Source organism: Myotis myotis, unplaced genomic scaffold (genome assembly GCF_014108235.1).
Source record: "Myotis myotis isolate mMyoMyo1 unplaced genomic scaffold, mMyoMyo1.p scaffold_m19_p_2, whole genome shotgun sequence".
Classification (NCBI taxonomy): domain Eukaryota; kingdom Metazoa; phylum Chordata; class Mammalia; order Chiroptera; family Vespertilionidae; genus Myotis; species Myotis myotis.
The window spans coordinates 18395244-18417227 of NW_023416324.1; the positions used below are offsets into that span (position 1 = coordinate 18395244).

The following is a 21984-nucleotide window of genomic DNA, read 5'->3' on the forward strand; positions in this document are numbered from 1 at the left end:
TTACATTGTTTTTGTGATTAATCACTATGCTTTAATTATGTTCAATTTGTAACAATGAAAATACATCCTGCATATCAGATATTTACATTACGATTCATAACAGTAGCAAAATTACAGTTATGAAGTAGCAACGAAAATAATTTTATGGTTGGGGGTCACCACAACATGAGGAACTGTATTAAAGGGTCGCGGCATTAGGAAGGTTGAGAACCACTGCATTAATACAATCTTACTAGCAGAATACAAGAATCCATTTAAGCGCCTGGTCAGTGTGGCTCAGTTGGTTGCCAGTTAGATTCCAGATACACTTTAAATGGGTGAATTGTATAGCATGTGAATTATATCTCAATAAAGTTGTTTTTAAAATTTCACTTTATAACAAAATCCACAACTATAATACAGTACACATTTTGCATTTTAATAGATACACTGTCTATACATTATGTCCCAATAGAAACTTTAAACCCAAATTGCATCTCTTAAAAAAGCTTCTAATGAGAAAAATAAGCCAATAGTCTGAAGAGCAGTTAATGATTGACATTATACAAATAAAATACAACCGTCATTCTATCTTCATAAGGACGTTATCTTCTTGAACTATCCTAGATCCCTGGTCAGCAAACCGCAGCTCACGAGACACACACAGCTCTTTGGCCCCTTGAGTGTGGCTCTTCCACAAAATATCACGTGCGGGCATGCACGTACAGTGCGATTGAAACTTCGTGGCCCATGCGCAGAAGTCAGTATTTTGTGAAAGAGCCGGTGTTTTGTGGAAGAGCCACACTCAAAGGGGCCAAAGAGCCGCGTGTAGCTCGCAAGCCGCGGTTTGCCGAGCGGCAGTTTGCCGACCACTGTCCTAGATGATAAAAATCACTTCTGGGTAGGAGGTAGAAGAAGGGTAACAGGGGGAATAAATGGTTACGGAAGATTGGACTTGGCGTGGTAAACACACAATACAATATACAGATGATGTATTACAGAACTGTACACCTAAAACCTATCTAATTTTATTAACCAACTAGAGGCCCGATGCACGAAATTCGTGCAAGAGCCTTGGCCCCAGGCCCCATCCACCACTGCCGCAGCCAGGGACCTCTGCTGCGCCCCCCACTTGCTGAGACTTTGTCCAGAAGGAAGGATGCCCGGTCTAATTAGCATATTATGCTTTTATTATTAGAGATGTCACTCCAATAAATTCAACTTTTTAAAAATCACTTCTGCCGAAACCGGTTTGGCTCAGTGGATAGAGCGTCGGCCTGTGGACTGGAAGGTCCCAGGTTCGATTCTGGTCAAGGGCATGTACCTGGGTTGCGGGCATATCCCCAGTAGGAGATGTGCAGGAGGCAGCTGATCGATGTTTCTCTCTCATCGATGTTTCTAACTCTCTATCTCTCTCCCTTCCTCTCTGTAAAAAATCAATAAAATAAAAAATAAAAAAAAAATCACTTCTGAGAACAGGAATGAACCTTAAAAAGTTAAAATGGATATGGCACTGTTTCCCAATATGTGATGTGACTGGGAACAGAAACAAAGTTTCAATGTTTTACAAATTCAGGAAAGTAAATCTTGTTCCTACAGCCCCTTGTATGGCTACCTCTAATATGACTTTAAAAAAAAAAAAAAAAAAGGCAAACCAAAAAGAACATAAAATCCTATATAATAAAAGGGTAGTATGCAAATTGTCTCATCAACCGGAAGTTATCTGGGAGTTCGACAAGGGGGCAGGGCCAGCCAGGGGAAGGGAGGGAGTACCCGGCTGCCAGCCAGCAGCCACTAGGGACCCTACCAGTGCACAAATTTTGTGCACTGGGCCTCTAGCCCAGGGGTGGGCAAACTTTCTGACTCGAGGGCCACAATGGGTTCTTAAACTGGGCCGGAGGGCCGGAACAAAAGCATGGATGGAGTGTTTGTGTGAACTAATACAAATTTAAAGTAAACATCATTACATAAAAGGGTACGGTCTTTTTTTTTTTTTTAGTTTTATTCATTTCAAATGGGCCGGATCCGGCCCGTGGGCCGTAGTTTGCCCACGGCTGCTCTAGCCCATAATAAGAGCTGATAGCAATTACTTTCAAAATTTAGCACTAGCCAGTTTGGTTCAGTGGATAGAGCATCAGCCTGCAGACCAAAAGGTCCCAGGTACAATTCCAGTCAAGGGTATGTACCTCGGTTGCAGGCTCCTCCTGGGTCCGGGCCCTGGGCAGGGCATGAGCAGGAAGCAACCAATCAATGTGTTTCTCTCACATCTATATTTCTCTCTCTTTCCCTCTCTCTTCCACTCTCTAAAAATCAATGGAAAAATGTCCTTGGGTGAGGATTAAAAAAAAATTTTTTTTTTAATGTAGCCCTTCAAAAATGCTGACAGACTCCTCCTTACCTTCAGGCCTAAAAGCCTCTCAGTATTCAAGACCCTACATTCTGTTCTATCTTATACACATCAATTCTAAGTGACATGTTAATAGTCTTCAAAATAAAGCACTACACTCAATAAGTCTCTTCAATATGCCCTGATGACATAACGTATGCATTCATCATTTATGAGATACATGCTATTTGCCAGGTGCTGAAGACACAAGGCTGAAAGATTCTTCAAGAGGTGAATCTTAACCAAGGTGCACAGGAGGATCACCAGGGAGTGCTTTTTAAAAAATACATGAACTGCATCTCATCACTGGAGATTTTGATTCAGTAAGTCTGGACTTAAGCCCAAGAATCTCTTTACTGCAAACAGCTTCCTAGCAGTAATTGGTGAAGGAAAAAGTCAGTATTCAACTCCACACACACAGCTGAATGATTCGCTTCAATTAGATGTGTACCAAACATGATGGTGGCACCAGAAGAGGTACCAACCTTTACGAAAGGAGGAAGTTAAAGGGGAAGGTTTACCAAAGATGGAGATACTTTAGTTGAAGTTTGAAAGATGAGGGAGTGGCTAGGGGGAAAAGGAGGGGAAAGGAATTCCAAGCAGAGAAACTACATAAATAAAAAGAGCACAACTACTATGTTGAGGAATTGCACAAATTATAAAAATAACATGTGTGTTCCGAAAGTTACAAATACTTCAGTACAGCTGAAGTGGAGTACCAGTAAAGACTGGAGAGGGAAACTGGTTCAAAACACAAAAGGGCCTACATTATGCTATGCTGAGGAGCTTGGAAATTATCTAAAAGCAAATGAAGCCCTAGCCCCATGGTCGGCAAACTGCGGCTCGCAAGCCACATGCGGTTTTTTGGCCCTTGAGTGTGGCTCTTCCACAAAATACCACGTGCGGGCGCACATACAGTGCGATTGAAACTTCGTGGCCCATGAGCAGAAGTCGGTTTTCGACATGGGCGAATCTATTTTGAAGAAGTACTATTGATATTTGGCTCTGTTAACTAATGAGTTTGCCGACCACTGCCCTAGCTGGTTTAGCTCAGTGGATTCAGTGCCGGCCTATGGACTGAAGGGTCCCAGTTTGATTCTGGCCAAGGGCACATACCCGGGTTGCGGGCTTGATCCCCAGTGTGGGGCGTGCAGGAGGCAGCCAATCAATGATTCTCTCTCATCATTGATGTTTCTATCTCTCTCTCCCTCTCCATTCCTGTCTGGAATCAATAAAAATATATTTTAAAAAAATAAAAGCAACTGAAAATCAAAATATAAAATTTAGGCAAGGGTGAAACATAAGCAGATTTGTCCTCAAAAATATCAAATTGGCAGCAGCATAAAAATAGCCAGAAGAAAGAAAAAGTAGGGGAGTGGGGATACAGAAAACCAGTCAGAAGACTACTATAAATGTCACAGCAAGAAATATGAGCCTATCAAATAAGGCAATATAAATATATCCTTGGAACTTTTCAAGGCAGGAAGTAGGAATCTAAAATTCCTAGGTTGCCTGTAATGGAGATGTCATTCGCAGAAATAGAATATAGGGAATGAAAGAACTAATGAGTTCCATTTTGGAAAGCATCATGCCATTCACTGAGCACCTATTATGAATCAAGTACTGGGCTCCTATAATTAGACATACAAACTCACCTCTTACTGGTATCCCTAAACTATAATATGCTAGAAGCCCAGTGCACAAATTGGTGCACCTTGAGCTGCGATGGGCACAGGGGTGGGTCTCGGCCCATCCTCCATGCCCCTGCTCAACCCCTCCCGCCAAGGCCCCCAGCCTCCTGTCTGCTGCCCTTATCACCCCTCAGGAGCAGGGGGAGGTGGAGAAGCCCTCAGGGGCGATCAGGGCTGGCAGCTGCTGCTCGCACCCGCCAAGCAACCGGGACCAGTGCCAGGCAATGGCAGCAGCTGCCAGCTCTCTGAGTGATGGGGACCAGCACCAGGCAGCGGGTACAGGCAGCGGCGCCAGCAGCAGGTGCGAGCGGCGGGCAGGACCACAGCGCACAAGAGCAAAAATTTTCAGTAACCACCAGAGGCTCGCCCTGATAACAGCCACCAGAGCCTTGCCTTGGTCTGGTGCCCCCACTCACCTGCTCCACCATCCTGCTGCGGATGATGCCCGCCATGTCCTGTGCGTGCCCCCTTTTGGTCAGCGCACGTCATAGCAACCAGTTGTTCTGCAGTTCGGTCTATTTGCATATTAGGGTTTTATATAGAGAGATTTTTTTTTTTTAATTTTAGAGAGAAGAAGGGAGAGGGAGAAATACATCAATTGGCTGCCTCCTGCACATCCCCTATTGAGGATCAAGTCAGGGCACGAGGAATGGAACCAGCAGTATGCATGGAACATGACACTCAACCAACTGAGCCACAGCGGCCAGGGCCAATTCACTTTTGTTCAATATGGTAAACCAAGCTCTTAATATAATGTATAAGGTCTGTCTTTTTCTTTCTTAGCCTATAAAAATTTCAGGAAATTTGGAAAAACAAATTATACAAGAAACTGAATTAGCTGTAATCTCATCCACGCAAATAAAGGCAATAATTTACTATATTTCCTCCCAGTCCTTTTTTCTTGTACATCAGCACTCTTAACAAATATATAGAGCCCTAGCTGTTTTGGCTCAGTGGATAGAATGTCGGCCTGCAGACTGTAGGAATCCGGGTTTGATTCCAGCCAAGGGCACATGCCCAGGTTGTGGGCTCGATCCCCAATGAGGGACGTGCAGGAAGCAGCCAATCAATGATTCTCTCTCATCATTGATGTTTTCTATCTCTCTCTCCCTCTCCCTTCCTCTCTGAAAACAATAAAAATATATTTTTAAAAAATACATAGAGCTTAAAGCCAATTTCTAGATAATAAATTAAGAAACTGTAACACATTGCCGTGGCTGGTTTGGCTCAGTGGATAGAGCGTCGGCCTGCGGAATAAAGGGTCCCAGGTTCGATTCCAGTCAAGGGCATGTACCTTGGTTGCGGGCACATCCCCACTGGGGAGTGTGCAGGAGGTGGCTGATCGATGTTTCTCTCTCATCGATGTTTCTAACTCTCTATCCCTCTCCCTTCCTCTCTGTAAAAAAATCAATAAAATATATTAAAAAAAAAAAAAGAAACTGTAACATAAAATTACTCATTCCATAGCTCATCTCAGCACCCATTTCAATATAGACACTCCCTGAAATTCTCATTTTAAAACAACTTTCTTTATAATTTATTCCTCCCTCATGAAGCAAAGTTTCTTCAGAGACAGAATATATTAATTTCATCATTTTGCATTTTGATAGGCTTCTGACAGATATAGTGTCTTCCTAATTTGGACAATTGGGGAGGAAAGAACAATTTGAATCAACAAATTCTTAACAAATTAAAAAACATTTTTTTAGTAACATCAGATATAGTGCTTTTAAGTACATACAATAACCAGAATTAGGTTAATGAACTGTTAAAGTCCTTAGGGATCTTTCTTCAATAGAGAAAAATACTTGTCATTAACAGATCAATTGACTTTATATTCATGGTATCTAAACATAGAGCTCCCCTGAAAACACCTGTTCTCTACATAATTTAAACATTCCTCTTTCCAGGGTTATAAGCAAGTTATTTATGCTGTCAACCTAAAAAAAATAAAATAAACTTTCTTCAGACAGAGAAGAAAGTTACCATTAGCCCAGAAAACTTGTCACTTGAAAAAATTCCAAATCCATGGTATAAAGTAGATAAACTAATCCTCCCTACGTCTATTTCTAAAAAACACCTGGCACCACTAATAATATCCCTGTTGTTTTTATATCTTTACATTAGACACATAGGCACCTTTAAAAATCGTTATGTCTGCCCTAACCAGTTGGCTTAGTGGATAGAGCATCAGCCTGCGGACTGAAAGGTCCCAGGTTCGATTCCAGTCAAGGGCATGTACCTTGGTTGTGGGCATATCCCCAGTAGGAGGTGTGCAGGAGGCACTTGATCGACGTTTCTCTCTCATCGATGTTTCTAACTATCTCTCTCCCTTCCTCTCTGTAAAAAAATCAAAAAAATATATTTTTTTTAAATAATTCATTTAAAAAAATCATTATGTCTAAACAAAAACTTGTACACGAATGTTCATAGTATTACTCATAACAGCCAAAAAAGTAGAAAAAAAAACAAAGGTTCATCAACTGTTAAATGAAACAAAATGTGGTATATATCTATATAATATACTATTATTACTCAGCAATAAAAAGAAATGAAGCACTGATACATGCTACAACATGGATAAATGTTTAAAAATGCTAAGTGAAAGAGCCAGTCACAAAGGACCATGTATTGTATAATTCCATTTGGCCTGACCATTGTGGCTCATTTGGTTGAGCATTGTCACAGGCAAGAAAAGGTTGTGGGTTCAATTCCTGCTCAGAGCATATATCCAGGTCTCGGGTTCAATCCCCAGTCTAGGTGGATGGGGGAGATAACCAATGGACATCTCTCTCTCTCTCTCTCTCTCTCTCACACACACACATCGATATTCCTCTCTCCCTTTCTCTTTCCCTCCTATATTCCCTCCCTCTCATTCTCCTTTTCTCTCCCTCTCTAAAACCAATAAAAATATATTTTTTAAAAATTTGTTAATACTGTAAATTCCATGCACTGACCAGTTTGGCTCAGTGGATAGAGTGTCGGCCTGTGGACCAAAGGGTCCCAGGTTCGATCCCGGTCAAGGGCATGTACCTTGGTTGCGGGCATATCCCCAGTGGGGGGTGTGCAGGAGGCAGCTGATCAATGTTTCTCTCTCATCGATGTTTCTGACTCTCTATCCCTCTCCCTTCCTCTCTATAAAAAAAATCAATAAAATATATATTTTTTAAAAAACACACACACAAAAAAAAAATAAAAAAAAATACTGTAAATTCCATTTGTATACAATGTCCAAAATAGACAAATCCACAGACAGAAAAAGTAGTCTCTGATCTAGGACAAGAGAGCAACTGCTACTGGGTACAGGATTTTTGGGATGATGAAAATGTTCTAAAATTGATTGTGATGATGACTGCACAACTCTCTACTATACTAAAAACCACTGAATTATATACTTTAAATGGGTGGATTATATATCAACAATGCAGTTCTTTGAAAAATCTTTAGGGCCCGCAATTTCCACAAACTTAAAAAAGTTTTGCCGAAACCGGTTTGGCTCAGTGGATAGAGCGTCGGCCTGCGGACTGAAGGGTCCCAGGTTCGATTCCGGTCAAGGGCATGTACCTGGGTTGCGGGCATATCCCCAGTAGGAGATGTTCAGAAGGCAGCTGATCGATGTTTCTCTCTCATCGATGTTTCTGGCTCTCTATCTCTCTCCCTTCCTCTCTGTAAAAAATCAATAAAATATATTTTAAAAAAAAAAAGTTTTTGTGATGAGATTTGTAAAGACATTAAGAAAGATACTTTAACCATAAAAGAGTACTTATTAAAAGCCATAAACAGACAAATAAATCTTTAGGCACCATTAACAAGGTACTTTAACAGTTCTCAAAAAATATTACATGAAAAAAATAACAATTCCCTGGAGAAGGTCCAATAAACTCTTCAACTGCAGGTTTTATCACCAATGTCATATACTAGTTACAGCCGTGGGCAAACTACGGCCCGCGGGCCGGATCCGGCCTGTTTGAAATGAATAAAACTTAAAAAAAAAAAAGACCGTACCCTTTTATGTAATGATGTTTACTTTGAATTTATATTAGTTCACACAAACACTCCACCCATGCTTTTGTTCCGGCCCTCCGGTCCAGTTTAAGAACCCATTGTGGCCCTCGGGTCAAAAAGTCTGCCCACCCCTAACTAGTACATCCTTCAGGCTCAAGTTCTTAAACCAAATTCCCAAATGTTAAACTTCCCCAACCTACTGCTAATCCCTTCTCACAATATTCACAGCAGGGAGCAAAATGCCAGAGCAGTCCACTGAGCTGAAACCCAGAAGATAAGGAAACTGAATATAAAAATTGAGAAGAGTGGGTAAGAAATCCCTCAACAACAACAAAAAACTATTACTTACCCTATCTCCAGCACTTACTACTCTTTTGGCATTGTGTTTTCAGTCTATGTTATTCTGAGGGTGTTAAGCCATTTCTCAGGAGTGAACAGATAGATTCTCAATTTTTTGTTTAAGTATTCTGTTCTCAGTCTCAGCCTGTAGAAAGTATTCCGTAAATGCTGTTGCCTGAGAAAATGGACACATGCACAAAAGATGTGTCTCTTCTGCAAGTACAAAGAGGTGTGATGAAAAACAGTATGTTACTTTACAGCTTACAACGCACTTCAACCATATCCATAACTGAAATCTGGAACACAGTTCTTCCTAACCACCCTGTTTTTCTCTTTACTAAAACTCTCATGATTCAACACACTTCCCTCTTTTCTTTGGCCACATGGGCACCCAGAGCAAATTCTGTAACCCACCACTGGTACATATTTCTAAATTCTAAATATACCCGCTTCGTTTCCTAAAATACTCTTACTTTCCCACTGTTATATCTCAGTACCACCAATCCATTTTTTTTCCTAATTCCACACCAAAAATCTTTAAAACAAAACAGCATCTGAGTGAATACTTTTTTTTTAACACTGGAACCTAGTTCTTTAAATTGAAAAATCTTTCTTAGTTTAATTTTTATTTATTTATTTTAGAGAGAGTGAGTGGGGGGAGAAAGAAACATCAATTTGTTGTTCCTCCCATTTATGCACTCACTGGTTGCTTCTTTAATGAGCCCTAACTGGGAATCAAACCCGAAACCTTGGCGTATCTGGGCGATGTTCTAACAAACTGCGCCACAGGCCAGGGCTAAAATTGGAAAATCTTAGTCAAAGATGGCCTTATAATGGTCCTTTTGACCAAGAGTATAACGTTAAGACTTTGTTAACACCAAATACAATTTTTTAAAGGCTCTAAGAGTGTCCTGGTGGGTGCGGCTCAGCTAGTTGAAGCATTGTCCTGTACACCGAAAGCTGGCAGGTTTGATTCTCAGTCAGGTTGCAGGTCAGATCTGATCAGGGTGAGTACAGGAGGCAACCAATCAATGTTTTTCTCTCACATCGATATTTGTTTTGCTCTCTCTTTCTCTCTTCCTCTCTCTAAAAATAAAAATCAATTTTCAAAAATGGCTCTAAGAGTGCAGGTGGGGGGGAGAGGAGGGGCGGACATGGAAGCATGAATTACTCAGCTTTACCACATGGTGTTAACTAAATGCCACTGTCCCAAATGCTGGGATTCTTTAACAATCTGCCCAGAAAAGATAAGAGACTCTAGTCTCAAGTCATTCAACAGGGAAAACAGAAAAGGCTCTCCAGGGAATGTCAAAACTTCCAGTATGGTGAATACTTGACCTCCCTTCCAGTTTAGCACAGTACTTATTAATTACAAGTGTAAGGATTATCTCAGTCACTGAAGGGTAAGAAAGAGAGACATATCAAAGATGGTGTCAGAATACCACTAGAGGATGGCAACACCAAGTGGAAGAAAAAGGGGGTACAAATAGAGCCAAAAAGAAGATTCACCCACAAAATTCTGCCTAGATAGAGAGAATTATCTCCGACGAGCTGTCAATTTACAGTAGATAGTGATACATCCTAGCACCAAAAGACTACAAACAAAAGTGAGAGGAAAAAAAAAAGTGAGAAAAAGCTCTGTGGAGTTGTCCTCTAAATTTTCTTTTCCACCTATCCCTGCCCCTTAAAATCCAGTAGAGACCACAGTTCAACTAATCTGAGGACCTTAAAATGTTTTCCCTATTTCATCACCCACTTTATCTCACAGAACTTTACAGAGAAAACAGATTTCACAATAAGAAAAAATTATCACAACAAGTCAAAGACTGACCTTGGGTTTTGCACAATGATACTTTTAATACTATTCAGAAAAAAAAAAATCAGTTATAAAAATTACTGTTAAATATGTACATTTTTTGTACATAACATTTAAAATGTTATTCACTTAAGAAGGTGTGTTTTCTAGTGTTCTATATCTTGATCCACACCCACTGTCTTGTTTACAATGGGTAAATTCATAGACAAAAATAAATCTTATTCAATGGGACTTCTTTCCCTCACTCCTCTCCAAAGACCTCAATTTGGCTCAAAAATGGAGGCTTTTACGTTTCTGAGAATACTAGCTACAATAATTTTATGTACTACAAGTGATATTTAATGTTTTTAATCATAATGTAGAAAAAATACAGAAATACCATAGTCTGAAATGTTACAACTTTAAAGTACTGCTTATTACCTCTGTACATGTTCTCAAGCTGTTGATGTTTTACATTCATTTAAAAGCCCTCATGCTAATTATCTTTCAAGTTTCATACTTAAAAAATTAAATATTGAGAGGGGAGGGGCATGGGGGAAAAACTTAAGTATTAAAAAAGTCAGTCACATATATATTTGGGCACAGCTTAAAGAGTTCACTTTTAAAAGGGGGGAAAATTCAGACATTAAGAGAATGTCTACATCAGGTTAAAAAAATGTTTTAGTACTAGTATAACAAAGTGATTGCTCATAAATGAGAGTAATGAGAGAAATAAATGTAAAGTACCTGGCACTATAAATAGTTCCCTTCCGGCCAACACTGCTGCTGCCATCACAGCCTGTGATATTCTGACAATCTGATCTTAAATTTTGTTCCATTATGCCAAAAGTCCTTTAGAAAAAGGCAAAGGAGGTGTGCTCTCCTGAGGGCCTTTCCTTTCCCCTAGTCCTTCCCCCACAGGTATGCATCTCGTAACTCTAAGGCAGTGGTTCTCAACCTTCCTAATGCCGCGACCCTTTAATACAGTTCCTCATGCTGTGGTGACCCCCAATTTCATTGTTACAAATTGAACATAATTAAAGCACAGTGATTAATCACAAAAACAATATGTAACTATATATGTGTTTTCCGATGGTCTTAGGCGACCCCTGTGAAGGGGTCGCAACCCACATGTTGAGAACCGCTGCTCTAAGGGATCCCTCAAGACTTGCAACCAGGGGAGCAATCGACATTGCTAACCACCTGAACCCGTCTCCAACCCCCCTTTTCTCTGACTTCTCAGTGAGCCAAAACTGCACCACCTCGGCTCATTTCTTTCCTATAACATTACCAGTGAGCCAAAGCAGCCTCACCGAGGCTCTCTCCTGTTGCTTCTTCTATCCTAAGCCTTTCCTGTTTCACTGTTCCCAGCTCTAATAAACACACTTTCAAAATGAAAAGGGGGGAGGGGCGCACGCCAAAGGCAATAGGCCCACCAAAAAGGAGTAGACCAGAAGCATTTGAGATCCTTCCTCGCAGCACATCATCAATTTGGCTCAAATAAACTCTTGGTATTGCAGAATGTGCTGGCACTAGTATCACTTTATACTGAGTCATTCTGTCTCAACAGAGAAAAGTTTCCCACAATTTCTACTTAGAATAAGCATGTAGGGTGGAGGGGGGGTCAATGGGAAGAAAACAAAGGGGTGTGATACTTTCAACAATAAAGGTAAATTTTATAAAAAGAATACACACATAATAAAAACAAAACTGGAAAAATGTTAGCATGATTGCTCCTGTGGGGGAAAGGGAGAACTCTTGCAATTATAGGAGAAAAGTCAACATTTGTATCCAGCTCCTTATTATCAAGTTTATCATCTCTAAAATTAAAGCAAAGTAATTATTTAGGATGCGTTACTTTGTTGGAATAGTTTAGTTTGGTTTAATTTTTAAGGCTAGAAATATGTTTAAGGAGGCAGAAATATACAGAGAGCATGGGCACTGGAATCAGAGACCTAATTTAAAAACCAGGTTCTACCTGGTAACTACACTTCATTTTCTCATCTCTCAGAAAAGGGTATTACTTCCCTCATGGGACTTTTCTGAGGATTAAATACAGGAAATATATAGCCAGTACCTCCTAGAACGTAAGTGCTCAGTAAATCTATTTATCATCATCAGTGATTCTCAACCTCTTTTGTACTCCCACCTGACAGAGACACCTTATTCCAATCTTAACAGTGGCTACTGAGGGCAGTGATTCACCTAGAGCAGTGCTTCTCAACCTTGGCTACACATTAGAATCACCTGGGAATCTTTTTAAAATCCTGATTTCTGGGCCTCATCCTCCGGAAATTCTGTTTCTTTGTTACTAATGTTGTGGCCCCACCCCATAACAAAGAACCAGAATTTCCGGAGGATGAGGCCCAGAAATCAGGATTTTAAAAAGATTTCCAGGTGATTCTAATGTGCAGCCAAGGTTGAGAACCACTGACCTAGAGATATGCCCCTCAACTCTTTAACTACATTACATTCACCGCTGCTGCTTGTCTAAGTGGCCTTTACCTACTGCCACGTATTTCCCAACAGAATATCTGAGCTCTAAGTTCCACTACTTTACCTGGTGCAAATCTGAAGAACTTGGTGGTTTTTCCCTCATTCAATCAACACAAAAATTTCAGACACCACCTGGGAAAGAGACATGACAAATACAATAGCCTCTACCCCAGCATACTTCAGTCCAAGAGGTGAGATCAACACCAAAACCAATAAATTATAATACACTGGAATGGCTTTTTGTGTGTGTGACCAACATCTGCAGCATAGCAACTACCCTCAATTCCCTAAATGCTCTTGATTATATCATGTGTCCAACCCAACAGAACTGTTATGGGTGCAATTCAACACCTCCCTACCTTGGTCTGTGTGTGTGTGTCTCTCTCTCTCTCTCTCTCTCTCTCTCTCTCTCTCTCTCTCTCCATGTACAGCTGCCTAAATCTTACTCAACATGTATACTACTAAATTTAATTACCTTGTCCCCAAACCATATCCCCTTTTGTATTCCTTTTCCTGTATTACTTCACTTTCCCCAAGACCTAAGATTTCTAATTCAATCACCAAATTCAGTGTATTTCTCAGTACCATCCATACCTTCTTTTTCCATTGCTCATACCAGAACTGTTAGAGTTGTTATCCAGCTAGTATCACCCCTTACCCACTCCGACCTCTTACTGCCAACTCAATCTTTCCAAAACATTACTAAAAGCCACGCCAGCCCGTCAGGTGTGGCTCAGTGGTTGAGCGTCGACCTATAAATGGTTTGATTCCCAGTAAGGGCACATCCTTGGGTTGCAGGCTCCATCCCCAGTGAGGGGCATGCAAGAGGCAGCTGATCAATGATTCTCTGTCATCATTGATGTTTCTCTCTCTCTCTCTCTCTCTCTCTCTCTCTCTCTCTCTCTCTCTCTCTCTTGTCCTTTCCTCTCTGAAATCAATAAAAATACATTAAAAAAAAAAAAACAACAACAACAACCTACTTTAATGCAATTTTAGCCTGGCACTCAAGGCCTATATCTTTGTGACAATGTCCTTTTCCCCAACTTTATTTTAAGGCCAAAGGATTAGGTACTCATACATTCAATAAATTTCTGAAACTCTATTATATGCCAAATTCTAGGAACTGGGATATTGACATGAATAAAATATGACCCCCTCAATTACTGCAAGAAAATAGAAAACAGATATAGTGCCTTAAAAGTTTCACAAGAAACCCCGAATACTCATACTTCTAAGTATCCCTCACCTACACATAGGTGTTTATGAAGCAGCACTGATATTGATGATTGGTTGAGTAAACCGAAGACCACTGATCAATGTGCTCAATATATTTCTGTGGAATAAGAGGATAAATTCCCCCTCTTGATTTCTACTATGGTACATAGGCTACTTTTTTGAAGGGACAGGGGAAGCACAACTGAGACTTCAGATTTGCAAATATGTTTGTGCCTATTAATTTGTTTCTGAAGCAGAACAGAAGCACTAAAGGCCTAGTGACAGATGTCAGTTCTTTTTGCTAGTCAGTACTCACATAGTAGCAATATAAAATGAACCTTTGCAAATTCAACCTGTGTACAATTTCAAAGAATAGCCTGATTAAAACATCCTACCAGTGGTTCTCAACCTTCCTAATGCCGCGACCCTTTAATATAGTTCCTCATGTTGTGGTGACCCCCAACCATAAAATTATTTTCGTTGCTACTTCATAACTGTAATTTTGCTACTGTTATGAATCGTTATAAATATCTGATACGCAGGATGTATTTTCATTGTTCGCGACCCACAGGTTGAGAACCGCATCCTTTCATCACTATCAGGAAGTTAGGAAATACAGATCAGGATACTCTTCTCAGTAAAATATGCTGTGATCCCAGGTATGTTTCTGGATTAGTAAAGGTAAGCATGTTAAAATTAACCAAGTGAAACAAGTCTTAGAACAAGAGAATGAAGATGGTTAAAATCTAAAAGCCACAACCACTCCTCTCTGACACAAAACATTACAAATAAATTTCACTTGAGCAGCTGATCTGTTATCAACTTCCTACTACTTTCAACTATAATATCTTAAAAAACAAAAGTCACCCTCACCCAACAGGAAAGGCTCGAAAATACAGTGGGGCCTTGACTTACGAGTGTCCCGACTAACGAGTTTTTCGAGATACGAGCTGTCTCTCAGCCGATTTTTTGCTTTGAGTTTCGAGCTAAAATTCGGGTTACGAGCCAGCTTTAGATAGCCCACCGCTAGTTGGCGCAGCGAACGTCACAGTGAACGCCACAACACCAGCCCAGCATCACGTGTCTCACTCTTTCACTGTTGATTTGACATACGAGTTATTTGAGTTACGCGCTCCGTCACGGAACAAATTAAACTCGTAAGTCAAGGCCCCACTGTATGTATATGATCTATAAACAGCCCAAAGCGTTCTTAAAAGAATATATCAAGAGGAAAAAAAGTCGTATTATTAAACATACCTACAAATGCAATGTGCACATTATAACAATCTTAAGTCTTTTTTTTTTAAAGAATTGGTCATTTACTATTTAGCACCAGATTGATATGACCCAGTGACATTAAAACAATCATCCTTTAAAACAAGTGACTATTTAATTTAGACCACATGAAATTAGCAATTTAGGCTTTTGAAGACATTCACTAAAAGCAGATTGATTACAAAAGAGTTTCAAAGCTGAAATAGTGAACTTTTTTTACCTGATGTTCTGCATGAATGTTATCCCCAGTAGGCCATCGATGTTTGCTATTATTATAGCCGCCTCCACCACTTCCTCCTCCCCCAAGCTGCTCACCATGCTGCCTCTGAAAGAAGTAGTCCACCATAGCGTCGTCCTGGGAACGGCCTGCAACTCCTATGGATCCTGGGACAGGGCTGGAGTGTGTCCCAGCTGCAAGAGCTTGATTTGCAGCTGGTTGTGGCTGCGCTTGCGACCCTGTTCCAGATGTCAAAACAACAGGCATGTTGGGATTAGCTGGTTCTTGAGGGTGATGTTTCAGGTGGGGGCTGAAAGAGTCCTGCCAAAGCACTGCTTTTCTCTTCAAGACACATGCAACGCTCATTCCACCAACACCTAAGGACAAAAAAGTTACAAATAGTTAAAATTTGCATTTTTTTCATCTTTATTGTTGAAAGTATTACAGATGTCCCCTTTTTTCCCCCAATGACTCCCTCCACCCCGCTCCTGCCCCCAAAAACTTGCACTTTTAAAACATTACTTGACATACACCAAGATAAAAGTGAGCTCCATGTCTTTTGCGATATATCATCTACAACTAGTTCATACCAAGCAGCTATATATTTTAAAATAAATAACACTTTTCTAAACTGAAACCTCCACTTTTAAGTTGCTGAGTGTGTGTGTGTGTGTGTGTGTGTGCTGTGTGTGTGAATAAGTGTGGTTGGTGGCAGGTACTCAGACAAGGTATGCAGATCAGGACTCAACATGGCAACTTCAGGGAAACTTATTCTGTTATCAAAGGAAACAACATAGAATTAAACTTCAACTTATTTACACCTTAAGCCAACTATGGCGATACTTTTTAAATAAGCAAGAGCTGTATCAAATATCACTTTAGATATTTTAATGCTAAAGCAGATATAAGGTAATAAATAAACCAAACAAAAATCCAAACCCCATATATAATTAGCAATGACTCAGACTGTCTAAAACTTGACTGGACCCTTTAAAATGTCCAACAAATTCATAGGATGCTCCTTGAAGAAACAATAAGGCCCCTGACCCAGAAAAGCAACAGAACGTTCTTAGCCTGAAACTTATCCTGAGCTGCTACTGATGGGGGGTTGGGAGGGAGGGTCAACATTTTTACCAATAATTTACAATTATAATCGCAATCACATTATTCCATTAGTACTTTGACTCCTATAAACAGGATGAGACCAAACCGAATGCTAGAGTAGAAAGCCTCACTGTAAAAACGACAACAATCAAAAAATATATATATATAAACATGCCCTGACTGGTATGACTCAAGTTAGTTGGAGCATCCTCCCATACACCGAAGGGCCTCAGGTTCAATTCCCAGTCAGGGCACATACCCAGGTTGTGGGTTTGATCACTGGTCAGTTGTACTGAAGGCAACTGATCGATGTTTTCCTCTCACAATGATGTATCTCCCTTCTCCTTTCCCCACTCTCCATAGATAGATAAATAGATCGATAGATCGATCAGATGCCTCAACACAATAACTGTGTGGCAAATATACTGCAGACTTTATTTAATCATCCCTATTTTACAGATGAAAACATTAAGGGACAGAAAAGTTATGTGATATGCACAAAGCCATTCAGCTAGTGAGTATGGATAAGGGATTCAAACATAAGTCTGTTTTGCATCCAAGCCTAGTTCTTTCTATCAACCCCTTGCTACACCCCAGTACATCAACACAGATACACTATTTCTCCCACCCTCATCTGCTACTCTTCCTTCTCTGGAAGGCTGAACAAAGAACCGCCAAATTGTTATTGTGAAACATTACTATTTAAGTCTCTTAAAGATAAAAAACTACATTTGTACTACATTTGTACATAAGCTATAACACTTGACACCCTGTAGGTGCTAAAAAAAAATGCTACAAAGTAATTAACCTGTGACCAATTAGAACACATCTGTCCATAAAAACTGATTTCAAGGCTATAAACTTAACTGCTACAAATGCCTTCTCTCTCCCTAACCCAACTGTAACATTTCAAAAACAGACCCACAAGAGTTATGAGAAGTCTATTCTTTCTTTATAGATAATTAAACCTTCTCTAAAGAAGCATTTGCTTCTCACAACTAATTCATGTTTTGAAGCCAGACGTAAAAAAAAGGCACAGCGGAATTTGTCATTTGTTCAAAGCCTAATTTGGAAATGCCTAGTCTCAGTAACAATTCCAATGCATCAGAACCTTACTAGCGTACCGAGTTAGTTCAGCTTTCTAGAGTTCCGTTTCTGCTTTCATGTATTGAACTGTGTCCGGGTAAGTACCAAAATCAGAGTCATTGCAGTGTTTACATCAATCTTTGCAAAGTGCTAACCAGCCTAATGCCTTCCGGTTTGATTTTCAAAAGAACTTCTTGCCTTTCTATTACCAACGATAGTAGCCAGTTCCATTTTCTTCTACAAGGTAGTATCAATCTGACAGTCTTTGTTTTAGAAGGCAAGCCAAGAATTCCAAACCCCAAGTTTTACCGTTAAACTAGCAACCTCTTTGAGGCTGTTTCCTCATCTAGAAAATGATAAAAATCCTTCCTTTATGCTTCACAAGTTTGATTTTGAATCAAAATAAAACAGATGTAAAAGTTTTTTGTAAACATAAAGTCACTATGCTGCGACCCCAGGAATTCAGTTACCATCAGTGAAGGCCATCATGGCACTCCAGTCCCTGAGAAATTCCTAAAACAGCCAAAGCAATCTTTTCTGAAATAAAAGATTTGCCATAATACTTATCTAGCAAAGACTTTCCATATGGAAAGGGTGTTGTACCTCTGAAATACATTGAACACAACTTCATTCCAACAAAGGATGGGGGGTGGGGGGGCGATTCCTATAAAAATGTTCAAACAAAACAATTGGCTTTTGTAGAGCTATCTGCCCTGGGACTTCCTGCTTTACCTAATGAAGCAAGGCAGTTTTCTCAAACAAGAAAAAACCTGGCAGAAGGGACAGTTTGAAAGTGAGCAAATTAACATGTTTTGGGTAATTTTGTAATATCTTGGCAACTACAGCACAAAAATGTTTTAATCGGTCACTTAAATATTAGAAAACATTCAAACTGCTGATGCCTTTTAGAGAACTCTCAAAGTCCATTAAAAAGTTGTGTGTAGCATTTCAAATGTGCCTTGTTTACAAATGGCACATGATAAATATTAGTATTTTAAGCAACTAGAAATAAGGGCTGATTCTAATTACTCCTCCAGTTTTCAAACTGTTTACATCACGGGTTGGTTGTCTTTTTAAATAACACACAGCTTTCAAACAAAGGAACACGATTTAATCTATCTCCATGGCCCATCTTTTTTTCCTACAAAAATGCTTAGTGTTCTGAATGGTGTTTATTTTTTACCACCCTGGGGGGGGGGAAAGTTTATGGTCATACATTTAAAACAATTCACCGCAAACCCAAATTAAACTTCAAACCCAACTTGAAAAAAACAAAAACAAAAAACTGTGGCCTCAGACAAAATGAATTCCATGAAGGCGAAATACTAACTCAAAGTTCAGAATCCCGTGAGTATGTCCCAAAGATCCAGGTAAACAAGAGTATTTTATAAAGTTGAAATTCGCAATGGATCACATGTCTGGTATTTTGCTTACAAAAAAAAAAAAAAAAAACTGCATCAAAACTACATATTCCTGGAGGAGGGCTTGTCTTGGTGAGTTTTTATGGGTTTTGCTTTGTTTTTGATTTTCATGAAATAGACAAAAAGCTAAATGTACAAACCGACGGCTTCAAACGTAAATGCCTTTAGAACAGAGCCCCCAAAGAAGCCTCATAAGCTATCATCACTCTTAAAAAGAGTATGAAGGGAACGGACTGTATCGACAACTAAAAACAGTGTCTTCTGTAACTGAACAATGAAAAGTAACAACCCTTCAAGTTGCGGCGAGGAGAGAACCTTCCCTGATAGTGTTGAGCGAACGTGTTGGGGGGGTCGGGGGGAGGGGAGCCACGGGGGGAGAAAAAGTTGCAGGAGTGGATTCACCCCTGGACCTGGGAGTGGTACCGACAAGCGGAATAAATGCTCTGTTTACCCAGAACGTGTGCGAGGACTACAACTACCTCGTACCGTGGATCTGCCTTCCCACGGCCGCGGGGCGAGCCCCTCTGCGAGTTCAGACACACACGCACCCGCCGGGGAGGACCAGGGAGGAAGCAGACGCCGAAAGCACCAGCTCTCACGGAAACAAAAGGCCACAGGCACCCAGCAGCCGAACACCCGGTCCGAAACTTCCTGATCGCTCCCGGCCCACATTCGGCTCGCAGAGTTCCCCCACGGCGGTCTCGCCGGCAGCCCAGGGCCGTGGCCGCCGCTTAAGCGATTTAGGTATTGTTCCTCCCGCTTCGGCGCTGCCGCGGAAGCCCGAGAAGTCGAAAAAAATCAGAGGGGCACGAAACCACACTTCATGGCCACACAGAAGACTCGGGGCTTCGCAAACCCATCAAAAAAAAGCAACCCAAATGGCAACATCAATCTTCGGGGGTTCCAAAGGGGCCGAACAGAAATGTGGAGGGACGGCTATGCCCCGGGCCAAGGCCCAAACCCCCGGCATTTTCCTCGTTTCGACCCCGCTCCCCACCCCCTCCCTCCTTTGATAACAATAGGGGCCTTGCTGCTGACTCCAAAACATGTACGAGGAACATCGAGCGAGGAGCCAGCGCCAGGGCCCCGGCGGCTTTTCCAAAGCCCTTCTCGTCCCCCCAATCGCTTTCAAACACCAATACGACGGGACAATCTGCTCGCTGGGGGTCCGGAGCCGCGTTTAGGGCCGGCGGGGTGCGGATACTCACGGGCGGAGCGGTAGGATGAAGATGGATTTCAGCCCCCCGTTCTTCTCTCTCCGGCGCTCTCGCTCCCCCTTACCTTTCACTCCGACAACATGGCGGCCCACTGGGGACGGGGCTGGCGCGGTGCATCATGGGATGGGCTCTGGCCCCGGCTCCGGCAGTGGCCGCGGCGTGCGCGGAGAAGGCAGGCGGCTCTGGAACAGGTTGCCTGGTTGCCATGCCAACCCGAGGCCTGTGTGAACTTGGGGAACTCGCAGGCGGCACGGCCGCGGCGCGCGTGAGGGCCCGCCTGCTGGGCGAGCGCGCGCGGCCGCGGGCAGAAGGCAAGGTCCCGCGGGCCCGCCCCGGGGCGCGCGACACGGAGCTGGGCACGCGGGGTCGAGGCAGGGGCGCTCCAGCGGGTGGCCTTGGGAGTTTACACCCCGCACGTCCTGCCCCCGCGCCCACCCGCCTTCACCCCGATTGTAGCCGGCTGCCTGGCTCCCGGACGCTGACCCCCCCCCCCCCCCAGGCTCGGGCGTGACAGGTGCTGGGATCGAAACCTTTGCTGCAGCTCTTTGGTTCGGAGGCTGATTTCGTCTTCCCGGCTCCAGGGATGGCCCCGTTTGCAACATGAAGAGGGACATGAAAACGGCCACCCCGCAATTGCCTAGAGGGTTAAGCGAAATAGTATTTGCAAAGGGCTCAGTCCAGTGTCTGCGGCTTGTAAGCGGAGCCTCTCCGTCCATAACCAAAGGTGCGGGGTCCCTTTTCCCCAATGATTAAAAATTTCAAGACGATCGCAGAACCTGAAACCGTAAACATAAGGCCGACCCGACTTGCAAGGGCTCCATCAGCGTTAGCTGTGGTCATTCTGTCCGTTTTCGAAAATGAATAGGAATTTGATTAAAGTGATTTTTTTCCCAATCAGTAGTATTTGATAAGATACAGTTGTTCTATCTTAAACTAAACCCAAGATGGATTGAAAACTTAGGCAAACTACAGTAGTATTATAAGAAACCAGAAAAAAAGATATATGGGGGAAAGCTTTATAATGGAAGGAGGGAATGTTTATAATGAATCAAAATCAATAAATCATTTTTAAACTTAAAAGAAATTTAAACATCTTTACAGTAAGAGATGCCAGCAACAAAAAAGAACAAATGAGAAAATAGCTTTAAAATATTTCCAGACATAGATAAATAGTTCATCTTCATGGTCAATACAGAACTTCTCTGAGCAATCAAAAAAGAGCAATCCAAAAGAGATAGACATAAAATGGCCAAAAAACACATAAAAGATAACTAACCTGGGGCTGAGAGGTGGAGGCGGGAGAATGGAGAGGGACTGCCAGTGGGTAAAGGTTTTCTGTGGGGTGTTGAAAAGGTCTCGAAATTAGATTGTAATGATGTTTGCTACAACTCTGAGAATACACTAAAAACCACTGAACTGTGCTCTTTAGATGAATGAAGTTTATGGTATGTGCAAATAGGTCTCATAAACCTGTAAAAAGTGAGAAATGCAATAATAAATGCAACTTTGAAATATAATATTTTCATCTATTAAATACACTTGTAAAAATGTAAATGATTAACACCGTTTTAGCAAGTTTTGTGTAAAAAACATATTTTGTGAGAAAATTAGCACTCATTGATTACATTGTTTGCATATATATATTTTTTAATATTTTATTGATTTTTTACAGAGAGGAAGGGAGAGGGATAGAAAGTTAGAAACATCGATGAGAGAGAAACATCGAGTCAGCTGCCTCCTGCACACTCCCCACTGGGG

At 41.4% G+C, this 21984-nt stretch overlaps 1 protein-coding gene across 33 annotated transcripts in view; it reads right to left on the reverse strand.

The window, feature by feature from the left end:
* PUM1 (pumilio RNA binding family member 1) overlaps positions 1-20437 on the reverse strand; it is a 131304-nt gene extending 110867 nt beyond the window's left edge. For 5 of the 33 annotated variants that reach the window (XM_036350027.1, XM_036350023.1, XM_036350005.1 and 2 more), the window contains exon 1: positions 15497-15628. In XM_036350027.1, coding sequence (XP_036205920.1) covers positions 15497-15499 — 3 coding nt within the window. In that variant the 5' untranslated portion in view covers positions 15500-15628. Of the gene's footprint in view, positions 1-8410; positions 8614-12755; positions 12824-15401; positions 15776-20217 lie in introns of those variants that run through there. The other 28 variants (XM_036350015.1, XM_036350013.1, XM_036350012.1 and 25 more) reach the window with 17 other exon arrangements.
* Between the last annotated feature and the right edge of the window lie 1547 nt (positions 20438-21984).